Below are 16,636 nucleotides of genomic sequence, written 5' to 3'. Positions count from 1 at the left end.
GTCTAATAAATGTAAACATTGCAAATAAGCTTAATTATCTGAATAAATTGTTTTGTATATTATTATATTATTGTTTTCTATAAGGTGGATCAATTGATCCACTTTAGGGTTTTTAGGTATGAATATCTATAGCTGCATGTCTGAATGTGTTTTTTAGGAAGTTTTTCTGCTTGTTAGTAAATTATATTAAAATAATAAAAGTCTTAAAATATTAATAACATTAAAAATTGTAGCTTCAGCCATGTGACAAATTTGTGTTTGGATCAATTGATCCACCTTGGGGCTTCTTGTGTTAAAGTTACTCAAAATAAAGAAGAAATTCGACCTTCAAGAATAGCTTTAATACTGTATTTTGTTGTGGAGAACACTTTTTTAAGATAATAAGGAAAATCTTGTCTGAAGCACAAATTGTAAAAATAAATAGTTGAGAATTAACTTTAGCGTTGGAAGCCAGAGTGTCTTGGAGTTTTAACAAAGAGTTAATCTGTTTAACCAATATGACAGAAAGAACATGGCTTATTGATTCAAGATTCAAGTTAGAATAAAATTTTTTTCTAAATAAATCTGTTCTTATCTTAAGATAAGTAAAAAAAAAACACACTCATGAAAAATTAGACCACGAAAAGATGCACATTATTGCATTCAAAATATTGGTATAACATATATGTTTTTTATTTACTTAGATGCTAGCATACATTATTCTTAGGTATTTGTATAATTTTTAGAAAATAACTGGTCTCCCAGCTAGCACACATGCCTTCATAAAACGTTAAAACAATGTTGCACGTTGCGTTGGCCCTATATCGACCGTCAACGTTGTTTTTATATTTTTTCCCTTACAAATGCGAAGTCACTAACAACCAAAAAACAAAGTTGGCCCAACGTTGTATTTCAAGTTAGCAATGCGTAATATATTAGGTTGGTTCAACGTAAGTTATATTTTAACGTTACACAACGTTGCACAACTTTATATTTAACCTTCATCGGAATTAGATTTATTTTTTTTTTATATTTGTATACGTCATCTGGCTATTTGCCTTACTGGCGCCCTCGTATGTATACAAGGTAACAAAAATATAAACGAAATAGAAATAAAAAACCTTTTACAAAGATGGACTAAAACAAAGGCTTCCACATATATAAAAAATAAAATAAAATGTAATTAAAAAAAAAATTCTATCGGAGCTACTTTAAATAGTTCCGTGTGTAAGCAAATAGCTTTAAACTTTTACTGTCAAAAAAATAAAACCTGTTTTACAAAGATATCTTATTGACTTATATACAGTAGATAAAAAGTATATTATTAAGAAAAAATACTGAGCGAGTATTGAATTAAAATAGAAATGAAGATTTAAAAAAAAATTTATTCATAAAAATTATTTATATCAGAGACTAGGTTTAAAACTCCTTTAAAAATTTTTTATCTTTATGTTTGTTTTGTTCATTTTGCTTAACTATTAATAACCTCTCGTTTCAAGCAAGTGTTTTCTCGTTTTTTTCATAACTTTATATTCAAACCTTTCAAGTAAAAACTTTACACTGAAGCATTTTTGTTCGAAAAAAACTTTTCATTCTACTAAAATACATTTCTAACACAAGAGTTTCCATGAAATGTAGCCAAACTCTTTGTTGCCCGCGTTGGATCCTTTTTTAAACAAAATAAATTTCAAAGTGTTAGAATGAGGATATTTTAAAGGAAATTTGATCAAAAATATCTAATAAAAATAAAATTAAAGGCTGCACATTTTTGCATTTATACATCATATGATTTCGTCTTCAGTTTTGCACTGTATACATAATTTGTCATTTCTTTATTTTCTAATAAAGCTACTTTCATTTATTGGTAATAGAAAACGCGCCAAAAAAATATTTCATTTGCTTTGTCATTTGTGTTTATTTTGTTAATATTTAGGAAAAAAAAGTTCCATTTGTTTTTAATGACCGTTTGCATACTTTGGCAATCGCTAGATGCCCAGAGATTATACTAATAGTCTATAATTTTTTTCGGTTCGTTTTGAACTTTGTAAAGTGTAGAGACTGTGAGTCTTTTGTACTCATACTTTTTTTTCCGCTCAAATATATAAAAAAGCGCTTTATTAAAATTATATTTTTGTCCTTCGTTTAAAATTTTATTTATCCAAATATTTGGAAATGCTGTTGTAACATTGTTTCGATCTCAGTCAAACTAATTGAAAAAAGATTTAAAATTCAGGCTGAAAAGTTTTTGCTATGTCCGCTCCGAGAGCAATATCATTATTAATACTTACTTTTTTAGAGGTCAAAAATTTATTTTTATCATTTTTAGTGGTGTTTTTAAAAAGCAGCTGACTTAGTATTTCCTTTTTTTCAATTATGGGTAGCTTGCTATCTTGTTTAATTTTATAAAAGTTAATAAAAGTTGTCTATAAAAAGGCAAGAGGATTTGTTTGAAAAATAAATTTATTTAGATTTAATTTTCTATATCAAGAATTGAGTATGTGGATCATGGCTTTTTTCTATGGGCCTTCTAAGTTTTAATTATGAACTTTTAAAACCCAATGCGTTTGTATTGCTTTGAGTTTGCTTGTAAGGTTTACCACTACAATGCACCCGTTTTTTATTTTCTGCTGTGTTTATTCCTATTTTAGTCTTAGAATTTTATCACATTATTTAATTGCTGTATTGTAACTATAAGTTATCATTGTAACATTTTTTAAGCCTCAATTAAATGTGTCATGTTTTTGTTTATGTAAATGACTTTCATATGACAACAAATATTTTTCAGTTTTTAATTCAAGGAAAACAAATAGTTGGAAAAAAGGTTCTATAGTTTTATTGTGCAATCTCTGGCATTCAAATACATGATAGTCAAATTTATCTGTAGATTTTCCTGCTCTGCAACTAGAAATATGGCCATTAGTGCGGTTTCTTAAATTGTTTGTTTTTTCAGTGTTAGTAGATAAACCATCAAACGATAAACACTTTAAATAATAAATAATATTTTTGCTAATACAAGTAATGCGACTTTTAATATTCCAAATAGTTCCATTGGACGTCTCAAACTTATCAACTTCTTGTAAATATAATTGGCAAATTTTACAACGAATATCTTTACATTTGAATAAACCCGTTTTTTTTATAGATGAAATAGAATGAAATTTTGAAAAAGTTAGATGTCTAAGTAAATTTGGTGGTTGTTTGTAGGCTATTACTGGATGAATATTTGAAAAAAACTCCTTTACCCTTGCATTGGTAGATAGACTAAGTAAAAGGTTAGTTTCTGTTAAAATAGGCTGACAGTTTAAATTGCTATAAAATGTAGTAACCAGAGGAAAAACTTCTTTGGATTTTTTTAAAGGTGCTGGTCCTTGTAATTTGGCATAATGAAATGCTTTTTCTATAATATTATCTGGGTAAAGACATTCTTTTAATCATACTTTTAGTTCTGTTAAACGTATTTTTTCTGTAGCATAATCCGAGTTAAAAACAATTATTCTTTTAGCAAGATTATATGGGATATACTTTTTATGTAGAAAGGATAAAAACTATTGTAATTTAAATAGTCGTGGGTATTTGTTTCTTTGTAAAATATATCTGTTTTGATATGTTTGTTATTTTTAAGAATAACAGATACATCTAAAAAATTAATGACATTGTAGATATTTCCGTTTTTACTAAATTGTATACGTAAATCAACTGTAAAACTAATTGAATTATGTAACTCTTAGAGAACTTCTAGACATCGCCAAGTTTAAAGAACTTTTAAACTTGGCGATGTCTAGATTTTTTGGCCATAAGTTGAAATCATCATCAACATATCTAAAATAAAACTGTTCAATATTTTTAACTTCTTCTTTGGAAAGAATTTAAGTAAGATTTATGGAAAAAGCATAGTTTCTTTTAAAAATCTAATTGTAAGACATACATAGTCTGGAGCAAAGTTTGTACCCATGGCTGTACCTGTAATCTGGTGTTATACTTGATCGTCAAAAATAAAATTATTGTTTTCTAAAGATGCCAATTCTAAGAGGAAATTGAATTAACAAGTGAAAAATATTTGTTGTCATGTGAAAGTCATTTACATATACAAAAATATGACACATTTAATTAAGACTTCTTTTTAAAAAATGTTACAATGGTAACTCATAGTTACAATATAGCAATTATTTTAACAATTAAATAGATACCTTCTGACAATTAAATAGAAACCTCAAATTACTCTAACAGTTAAATAGATAATAGATATCAGTATATAGAATGTGGGGAAAACATGCCTAATAAACTAATTGATGCATATAAAATATTGGAAAAACTCAAAATTTTGCAGCTACTTAAATATAGTATTTAAATGATAATGTTGGTTATGATTTTTAAATAATAATGTTGGTTATGATTTTTAAATGAAAATGTTGGTTATGATCTTCAAATGATAATGTTGATTATGATTTTTAAATGATAAAGTTAGGTTTTTTAATTTTAAAAATCTGATTACAAAATTAATTGAAATTTTTGGCTTCGGTGACCGTGAAAAAATAAACCATGACAACAGTTTTTATAATATATTTTAGATCTGTTATCTAAAATATGTTTTAATTTTGTGTATACTTTCAATTTTGTGTTTTAAAAGACGTTCTGAACGTCTTTTGAACGGTAAAAAGATGTATTTTCTGGACCAATTTTGGCGGTCGTGGCGCAGTGGTTAAAGCGCTTGCTTTAGAAGCAGGAAATCCAGGTTCAAAACGAACTCTGTACATATTTTCGCGTCACGGTAAGGAAGGAGGCGTGAACTTCCTAGTTAAATGCACTACCGCGGTGCTCTGTGACAAAACTGTTAGGTCTTCTTGGGAACCTAAATATCAAAATTGAAAAAAAATAAAAAATGCGCTCAAGCAAAAAGTTCTATTTAAGTTTTTTTACGACGTCTTTAGATCGTCCTGAAAGGACGTCATTGAGCGTCTAATCTAGAATCAGTTTAGAACGCGTTAAAAACCTTCCGTCAGAACGTCCCCGTCTTACTGGGAATCTCCTTTTTTTACTTCAGCAAACAATTTTTTTCAAAGAGCGACGATTTCTCGAAAAAAGTCTTCATTAACAAAGGTATTCATGCCTTTGAGTCAATATAATTTCTTTAAAATTCTTACTTTTTCTTTATATTTCTAAAGATTTAGTATTATAGTCCTTGATCGTCCATTGTTTTTTCTTCCAGTGTGGTGAACTCTCTCAATTTCAACATCTTTCAGACCAAGTTTTTTAAAGAAAATGTTACGATTTTTTTGGGTATTTCCCGATGACTTTTTATCATTTTCGTAAATTCCATCAATCCTAACATTGTTTCAGGGTGATTGATCTTATAGATTTCTTTGTTTTTATATTAATGTATTATCTATTTTTGAATGTTCATTTTTTTATCTAGATATTTGTTGTTGGTAATTATTTTTTTGTCGATAATTCCTTAATTGAAAATAAGGCTTACCTTTATATCTTCTGATTTTTATATTAATTTATCTATATTACTTGCACTTTCATCATCATTTTTCTTTACATTTCTAAATCTGTCGTTTGTTATTTTGTTAGCGCCAATAATATCGAGAACTGCTTTTTTTTACCTAAGAAACATCTCTTCCGTTTCCTTCTTGAATTCTTTGAACATTTCTTTTAAAAGTTTCTTTAGTTTTGGAAGCCAAGCTAACAATTAACGTTTAAGAAACGTTGCCACAACGTTCATTTAGGTTCGCGTAACGTTTGCTGCAAACGTTACATGAACCAACTTTTGTTAACCGATTTACAAATTCACAGTTCTTGAACAAACAGCAAATGTTTATTTAACGTTTAGTGCAACGTTATATTAATAGCTCTTGAACGTTCACCTCAAACACGCAATAGGAACCACGGAAGTTTACCCAACTTTTTTCTTCTTTTTTCTAATTTATAAACGAATAAATATATAGCTTTAGACGGACTTTCTGTTTAAACCTACATTTGCTAGTTTTTGTGTTGTGTAATGCTTTTTTGAACATACATATGATTTATTTACTTAATAGTTTTTAAATAAGTACTCAAATAAAAAATCGTTTTTACTTTACTACAAATTCACCATGTTTTACTGAATTACACCATGCCAAGTTTATTTGATAGGCCTTGATTTAAATATTACATTTCAACCATAAGACACACAATTAACAAAAATTCATACAAAATAAAAATAATTCTTGCAAAGAAAAAGCCTATTTATAATTAACAGTTAGTGCTTTAAAAGTCACTAACAACAATGTACATCAACCTAAGTTAAATTTTCTTACAAAACTAAGCATAATTTAACTTGCATCCTAAATTAAACTATGCTTGCATAAAAAATAAACACGTTTTGTAAAGTAAAGTACAAATTCCTTTACTTAACAATACGTAAAAGTACAAAGTACTTATCGTTTTTAATAAAAATTTTATTTTTATTAAAAACAATAAGTACTTTGTACTTTTGATAAAAAATATAATTTTATTTATGAGTGACTTGAATGTGCCATTTACAAAAAAACTAAACTGTTACAAACTGTCAATATCGCATAAAAACAATTTTATATATAAACCAGTAAAATAGACATCTCAAAAACTTACACAAACTACATAAATGAACATTTTATTATTTAATAGTCTGATATGATTCATAAAACATTGCTTTTTCCAAAAACTGCAATTTCCAAGTCAAACAAATTGTCTAAATTGTTCACTTCGAGAAATTATTCCAGATAACAACATATTGAATAATAGATTTGTGATTAATCTCTGAATGACAAATTATTTTTATCAAAAGCATCAAAATCTGAATTAGATTGAATAGGAATCATTTTTTCCGAGTTGCAATAACTTGAAAGCAATCGTTGCTTAATAATTACACCATCAACGGTACAAAATGAAGTTGTTTTTTTAAAACAAACTATTTTCGGTATTCGAGTGGCTTTGATTGTTGTTTTGTTACGATTGTAGCTGAAAGGGTTGCTTAGCCGCCATCCATTTTGGTCTGTTTACCTGATGATGCATATTTTTCCGCTTTATTTTAATTTTTTTCGAGTATGATAACATAATATATTAAGTTTAAAACAGAACTAAACTATTAGACGAATCTGACGAGTACGAATATTAACTTGTACGTACTTGTCAGAGTTAACTAGTCAACAAGTTAGAATAATAGTCATGTTTATAACATATAATATATAATATGTATAATATGTATAATAGGATATAATATGTGTATAATTAAGGTAATTTGTATTTAGATTTTATACATATTTAATTCGTATAAAATTTAAATACATATATATACTATCAAATATTAACAAATATTAACAAATAAATATATATACTATCAAATATTAACAAATCATAACACATAAATAAAACTAAAAAAACATACGTTTGATTTAAAAATTTGAAACGTCTTGTTTGAAACATTTAACTTAAAATAAGCAATAGTAAACATTAATGAACTATGATACTGCCCACATTTGTTTTCTTTAGTGAGATAATTAGACCTAATTTAAGAATAAATACTAAACAACAAGAACAACAACAATAATATATTAACAAGTAAATATCATACACTGGTTTTTAAATAATATAACATCAACTCACATATAATTTAGACTCACTCTCATATAACCTGGTTAAAATGAGAAGAGCGACCTTGTAAACAATACAAACTCAAAAAAGAACATTGACAAAAAAATAAACAGAAAATAAAAAAAAAAAAATAGAAAATAAATAAAGTAAAATAAAAAAAATTGAATTAAATTAACCTATTATATATATATATAATATATATATATAGTATATATATATATATATATATATATATATATATATATATATATATATATATATATATATATGTATGTATATATATATATATATATATATATATATATATAATATACATACAAATATATATATATATATACAAATTTATATATATACAAATATATATATATATATATATATATATATATATATATATATATATATATATATATATATATATATATATATATATAAATATATATAGTATATGTATATATACATATATATGTATATGTATATATATATGTATATATATATATAAATGTATATATATATATATAAATGTATATATATATATATAAATGTATATATATATATATATATATATATATATACTATAAATACATATATATATATATATATGTATATATATATATATATATATATATATGTATATATATATATATATATATATATATATATATATATATATATATATATATATATATATATATGTATATATATATATATGTGTGTGTTTATATATATATATACATGTATATATATATATATATATATATATATATATATTTATATATATATATATATATATATATATATATATATATATATATATATATATATATATCTATATGTATATATATATATATTTGTGTGTTTATATATATATATATATATATATATATATATATATATATATATATATATATATAACATATATATATATATATATATATATATATATTTATATATATATATAGTATAAATATATATATATATATGTATATATATATATATGTGTGTGTTTATATATATATATTTATATATATACATATATATGTTTATATATATATGAATGTATATATATGAATATATACATATATATATATATATATATATTTATATATATATATATATATATATATATATATATATATATATATATATATATATATATATATATTTATATATTATATATATATATATATATATTTATATATATATATATATATATATACATTTTAATAAACAAGACAAACATTTTAATTAATAAATCCATTTTATTAATTCTAAACAAAACAATACATGTTTCGACTATCAATAGTCATCTTCAGTTGAAGTTTAGTTTTTAAGTTTGTTTAAATACCTATATAGGTGATTTTTTCAATACCAATACAAAATGTAATTATCTGTGTACTAACTATTAATTTAATTACAAAAATACAACAAAAACTATTATAAGACCAACAAGTCATACTAAAAAAAAATAGGAAGTGACGAAAGAATAGGTCAATAAAAAAAATACATAGAAAGTAATAACTAAACAGAAAGTGTCAATTGGACATGGTTGACCTGTTTGTTCATACCAGGTTTTAGCCATTCTATAAACATGCTTTCTTTAAGTTTTAATTCGAACTTATTAGATGCTGAATCTAAAACGGAAAAACACTTTTCATTTAATTGCATAAAACAATTTTCATTACCATGGAGATGTTTATAGATATGTGATTTTTTATCTCTCTTATAATGTTCAGTTATCCGTGTCTTGAGATGGCGAGTAGTTTCGCCTATATAACAGGAGTTACATCCTGCACATACAAATTTGTAGATCACGAACGATTTGAACTCTAGAGGAATAGGATCTTTAGAGAAGAAAAATTTTGAAACTTTTAGTGAAACAAAAACTAGTTTAAAATTTACAGAATAGCAATATCTTTTAACAATTGAGTTCAATCTTTTTTTAGTTAAATCAGATATTTTTCCTAAAAACGGTAGTTTAAAGTAGGACAAAGGTTCTTTGATTTTTGGTTTGGATGGATTGTTTGTGTTAATTTTGTTTAAGTAAGATTTTTATATTTTCGATATTAGCCAAGATCGATACATGTTTCTTTGAAATACTTTGAAAAGGTTGTTTATGTCGGAGTTAAACCCTAGATTAGTACTATTGATTTTAAATTCTCTATCGATTAAGCATTTGATAAGACTAACACTGTACGAAAGTGGAGTAAAACTATAAAAATTGGTGTGTAGACCAGAGTAGGTATTTTTATGAAAAACTGTAGTAGTTACTGTACAACTTATTTTGTGTAAATTTACGTCCATAAAGGATATTTTCAAATTCACTTCTTGCTCCATGGTGAAAGAAATAGAATTGTGTTTACTATTAATATAATTAAGGAAAATACGTGCTTCATTTTCTGACTGAAAAGCAGCAAAAATGTCATTAAACATATCGTTTATAGAAAACTGGCTTAACTCCATTGCAATTTTTAATCTAGTTATTTTCAAAATGACCCTTAAAAAATTTGGCAAGAACAGGTGCTAGTGGAGAACCCATGGCTACACCATCTATTTGATCATAAGTATGTCCTTTAAAAAGAAAATGTCTTGGCGAGGTAGCAAAATTAAATAGTTTTTTTAAATCGTTTTTAGTAATTTTAAAATTTTTATTATTAAGCATAATCGAATTAACTGCGATATCAATGGTTTCTTGAAGCAGAAAATTAGTATATAAACTGGTTACATCATACGATACTAAAAATTGTTTATGTAGATTAACCTGACTTATTTCTTTAACGAAGGAAAATGAATCTTTAGTGCAAAACTCTGTGTTTACTAATGGAGATAACAAATCTCTAAGAAATTTGGCTAGTTGATAAATGTAGGTACCAATAGATGATACAATAGGTCTGAAGTTTATGGTAGTCTCGGAGGAAGTTAACTTGTCCATCTTTGGAAGCCCATAGATACGAGGAGGATGAGATCCGGAAGGATAAATTCTGTTGTATGTGGAATCATTGAAAAAACCTATTGCTTTAAGTTTCCTTAGAAAATTTTGGAGTTGAATTTCTCTAATATTACTACTCCATTTCCTTTATCAGGTTTTAGAATAATAATATCTGGATTATTTGAAAAGTTTTTTTAATATTCCATGTTTTTTCAGAGTTTTTTGAGAAGGATGATAATTGTAAATATAAGAATTTGCTAAATGGGAAAGTTCAGCTTTAAGTTTTCCTGAATCTTCATTATTTTTCAGTTTTGTTTGAAGAGAGCGATTAATTAGTTCGAAAGTAAAGTAAATATCAGTACGTTTAAGATATTTTGTTGGAATAGAAAACTGTAAACCATTTTTAAGGATGTCTATTTCATTATCAGGGAGTTTGTACGAAGAGCGATTAGTTATGATATCTGAAAGATTAAAAGGATTTGTATGACCAATTGTTAATCTTCTTAATTTCTTCTCATATATTTTTATAATTTTACCTTTTTCTTTTCCTGTATTAGATTTTAGCGCCTTAATTAAAATAAACCAATCAAAAGAAGAAATAGTTGTTTTTATGCGATCTTGTAAAGTATTAATTTCCTTATATAATTGTAATTTCTCCTTAATGCGTTTTTGCAATGCACTCCTTAGTAATTTTTTTCTTATAAAACGAGAATCAAATTTTGAGACGCCAGGTAAATTAAATGAAATAAATTTCGCTAAAACTCCAAAAATTCTGCAATTATTTAAAAACACAATATCTAAAGCGGCTTTATTTAACTTATCATTCAATTTTTCCAATCTTCTGAAATCTTTCTTTGAAAGATGTGTATACTTAAATGCATTGTTATTTATTATATATCCAAAATTTCTTTTTAGCACAAAAAATGTAAGTATTTTAATAAACAAGACAAACTTTTTAATTAATGAAACCATTTTATTAATTCTAAACAAAACAATACATGTTATTGTTTTGTTAAGAGTTGTTTATATATATATATGTATATATATGTATATAAATATATATATATATATATATATATACTATATATATATATATATATATATATATATATATATATATATATATATATATATATATATATATATATATATTTATATATATATGTATATATATAAATGTGTGTTTATATATATTTATATATATATATATATATATGTATATATATATATATATATATATATATTTATATATATATATACATATATATATATATATATATATATATATATATATATTTATATATATATTTATATATATATATATATATATATATATATATATATATATATATATTCATATATTTTGCTCTTCCTACAATAATATAAAAAAAAATGATTCTAAAAAAAAAGAAAACATATATATATATATAAACAGACAAGGGCTCAAAAAAGATAAGGATGACCAGAGTCACCACAATCATTTCATATAGCCCCTTTGTGAGCTTCAAGAAGTGCCAAGAAAATAAAGTTATTATAATAAAATATAACAAAAATAGAATAAAATAAAAAAAAACTCCGTTAAAATATTAATAAAAAAGGACAAAACTCCTTAAAAAAGAATTTAAAAAATAAAAGAAAAAAAAACAATAAAAGGAATAAATTTCTTTGAAAATATCAAAAATTTAGGGTAAAAAACAATATTGTATATTCAAAAAACGATAGTGTATATGTTAAGTTTCAAAGCTTTCATTTGATTTAAAAATTTCTTTTTTTATATAAAACTTAAATGAACTTTCACCATACTGATGGGGTTATTTTTAAAACTGTTCCATATCTTAGGCTGTCGATATGTTATACTATACATTTTGTACCTAGTTAGTTTACGAGGTAGTTCGTATGTTAGCCTCTCGTTTAATCTTAGAGAATAATTATTGTTTTAATTTATCTTAAATTTTGTTTCAAAGTTTTTCTGTGTGAGATTTCTTAAATGATAATACACAATGATCATGTGTTGAAATGTATTCATCTCGTATATATTCATCATCTTCATTTCCCTCATTAATGGCTTTGCATGCTCAAGTTTGTTTTTTCCCTATATAATTCTGCAAGCATGTTTTTGTACACTAAATATCCTTTAAATTTTACAGGGTTGTGTGCTTGCCCACATAATGTTACCATAATTAATATAGCAATGAATTAGGGTGAAGTAGTCTTAATTTAAGTAGTCTTAACTTAAGTTGTCTTAATTGATTAATTAATTTGCAAATAATTTACAAAATTTTTTTACAAAATTTTTTTACAAAATTTACAAATAATTTACAAATAATTTACAAAAAGTAACAAATAATTGCCTAATTAATTTAAGTAGTCTTAATTTAAGTAGTCTTAACTGAAGTAGTCTTAATTTAAGACTTTGAGTACTAATTAAAGATTTAATTCCATACATTAGAGCAATAGCTTTTATAGTTTTTGATTCCATGTATTTTATTTGGGAAAGCCAAGATAAGTTTTCATCTTCATAGACTCCTATGTACTTAGAGAAACAAATTAAAAACAAGAATGTTTAGTACATAGAGTACTATGTACTAAACATTCTTGTTTTTAATTTGTTTATTATTTATAGAAAGAAATGGTAATTTAAGTGGCAGGTTTTCTTAATGCGTTTGTTTATAAAATAATGTGTATTAAGTTTTGTCTACGTTTATTGAGAGTTTATTAGCTCTGAACCATTTATTTACTTTTAGCAGCTCAATATTCATTTCAGCATAAAGCTGATTAATATCACTGTTGGACATAAACAAACTAGTGTCATTAACATACATAATTGAATATAAACTTGCAGATACATTACAGAAGTCGTTTATATATATCGAAAAAAAGTAGAGGGCCAAGAATTGAACCTTGTGGTTCTCCACACAGAATATTTAATTCACTAGAATCTTGATTTATCACCTATTGTTTTCGTTCAGTAAGGCAGCTTTTTATCCAAGGAAATATTTTGTTTGTTACACCATAATGATTTATTTTTTCTAAGAGTATAGAGTGGTCTACTGTGTCAAATGCTTTTGACAAGTCTATCAAAATTCTTAGTGTAAACCTTTTTTCAAAGCCGTTAGTTATTTGGTCAACTAATTCAATAATAGCATGCTCCGTTGAAATATTCTTTTAAAACTCCAACTGTTTAGAGTAAAAAAGATTGTTTTTTGTGAAATGGACATAAATTCTGTTATACATAACGCGTTCGAATATTTTAGAAAAAACATATAATACGTATAGAGGTCTATAATTTGATATATCAGAACTACCATTGCCTTTATCCCAGTGAAAAATAAATCCGCGTTCCACATGGGTCCCACATGGGTTCCGTGTGGGATTGATGGGATCTACATGGGACTGATTTTCCCATGTGATATCCGTATGGAAATTTGTCACTGAAAACCCATGTGGGTAATCCCACATGGGTTACATGTGGGAACTATATGGTATTTAGTCACATAGGAAATCCCACGTAAGTTTCTTGTCAGTATTACATGGGAGTTTATTAGAAGGCTGGAAACTAAAAGAAACCTTAAATTTTAAAATCGACATTGAATTGCGGCGAGGCTACATTTATATTGTTTAAATATATTATATATTATTTTAAAGAATGGCAAGCAAGTATGTAAGTACCACGAATTTTTATCTTTCTTTATAGAAATAAGATTAAGATTCGTGCAAATAGACATATTATGATAATACAATAGTACTTTAAATATATATTGAGTATATTATCTGCAAATAATTAACTGATGCAAGTTGAAATGTTGTCAAAAACCAAGCATGCATACATGGGACACTACAGTGTCTCACAAAGAAATGCAGGTTTGAAAGTCAAAGAATTCCCAATTTTCTTTATTAAAAAAGAAAAAATCAGAGGAGGTCGGTGGTGAAAGATGAGTTTCTGTAACTTTTTTTAGGCTCCAAAACTTTTAACTTTAGATATAATAAGGTCCTTAAAACTTTAGGGACTTACAAACTACATTGAGGAACAAAAACAGGATATTCACAGAAACTTTTCAATTTTTAATCTGGAGTACCACAGTGTTATTGGGAATGAAGCCTCTGGGTCCAGTTTTCAAAGTAATATGATCTTAAGTAATGTTTAAATAAAATAATATGCCTAAAAATGCATATAGTTATACATATAACTCCTGATAGTTAACTATATGTATAACTAGTTATACACATAATTTGTTATAAAAGCTTTTTTTTAGGGTTATGCTTGAACCAAATTAGTTTAAATTCAAGATTTAGTTAAAGCTCAAGTTAAAGTTCTTATTTAGTCATTGTTTTTGTTAATTTTATATTTATTTGTTCAAATTTGTTAATTAGTACTATTTCATACTACAGTAAGAATGTTTGTCATTGTTGAACGTGATTTTATTAGTAACTATATATATATATATATATATTATATATATATATATATATATATATATATATATATATATATATATATATATATATATATATATATATAACATTAAAACACTAAAATTTATACAAAATTTCACTTTAAAATGAATACCATTAACATTGTGATGGTAATAGCATTAGGAAATTAGTATTTATGTATTATTATTATACTATAAATAAATAGTTTTTTAATTCATTTTATAAAATAGAGACTGACAACTGATAATTAATTGAAATAAATACAAATTACAAAAATCATGCAAACTTTATTTATTATTTCTAAATACTATATTAATGTTAGTCTACAAAGTTAAAATCAATCTAAAGCATTGTTATTATTCTTTTGCGATTCGCACGTCCACTTCTGTCTCTCAAAGTTAAAAAATAGGCGGTCAAAGCTCGCTCAAAAGGTAGGTTCTCAGCATAACAATGCTTTTTTCTTACACTTTTTAAAGAGAAATATGGCAAATTGATTACTTATTTTACCTAAATCATAGAGTCATCTATGCATAATGATGCCAGATAATGACCTGGTTTATTGAACACTATCACCCTTTATCAAACTCAGTCATTTTTCTACCATTTTCCATTGAAAATGACGTCAGTTTTTGTTATCATATTATGATGGTATATCTGAATTGGTAATATAAAAAATGCATATACCATCAATTTTTCCATGCTTTATATAAGGTTACTTTCTATATATATATGTTTGTGTGCCACAAAATTTGAAATCAATTTTTGAAAGCTTTTTTCTCAACCAATTTTGCTCAAATTTTCCACACTTAATCATTTTCGATGACAATGCAAGGAAATGGAAAAATTTGACCAAAAAAAGTTAATTAAGTTAACAAAAATTTAATTTGTATTTCCCCATAAGAACACTGAATTAATAAAAAATAAATTTAAAAACGTAACATTAATTTTTCCTTCTACAAAAGATAACAAAAAAGAATTTCTAGGCCCAATAGAATTCTGCTTGCATAAAGCATGGATTTGAAAAAAGAATTTTTTTTGATTTACTAGTTTCTGGTTCAATTATACATTTATTCTCAACAGTACTTAAAGTAAAAAAAAAAACATAAACTATTCTTTCAGATAAGTAAGCTAATTTCTGAATTTAAATTGTTTTTCCTATGATCCTCTACAGTTTTATGCAACAAAAGCAAGAAGTTTTTAGACCACATTGTTGGTGTAAATACCTCTAAAACCTGCTCATAGCTAGTATAAATTGTTTTACTTTTTTTTTAAACGAAATATTTTACTTTTTTTTTAATTCAATTTTTGAATTGACATTATTTTGGTTTCATCATTCCCTCCCCATTGTCAAGTATTGTTAACTTTTCAGCTCACAATGCCCTCATCATTTTGGGTCATCATTTATGGATGACCCCATCACCTAAATACTATATATATATATATATATATATATATATTATATATATATATATATATATATATATATATATATATATATATATATATATATATATATATATATATATATGTATATATGTATATATTATTTTTACTTTATTTACAACACCATTTGATATACAGCAAAACCTAACAAAGCTTACAATAATTCAGTTAAAGTTCAATCTAAGTTATTGAAACGTAATAAATTTATGATCAATAGAAAAGTAAAGCTGTCACCATTTA

The 16,636-nt window shown here is 24.7% G+C and overlaps 1 protein-coding gene across 1 annotated transcript; it reads right to left on the bottom strand.

Moving 5' to 3' along the window:
* Nucleotides 1-10,066: 10,066 nt before the first annotated feature.
* Nucleotides 10,067-10,522, bottom strand: LOC136086305 (uncharacterized). Its single transcript, XM_065808598.1, has one exon. The coding sequence runs from the start codon at nucleotides 10,520-10,522 to the stop codon at nucleotides 10,067-10,069; it is 456 nt and encodes a 151-aa protein (XP_065664670.1).
* Between the last annotated feature and the right edge of the window lie 6,114 nt (nucleotides 10,523-16,636).

The sequence above is a fragment of the Hydra vulgaris genome, chromosome 10 (assembly GCF_038396675.1).
Source record: "Hydra vulgaris chromosome 10, alternate assembly HydraT2T_AEP".
Classification (NCBI taxonomy): domain Eukaryota; kingdom Metazoa; phylum Cnidaria; class Hydrozoa; order Anthoathecata; family Hydridae; genus Hydra; species Hydra vulgaris.
Note: the sequence above shows the minus strand (reverse complement) of the source record. Positions and strands in the feature narration are given on the sequence as shown.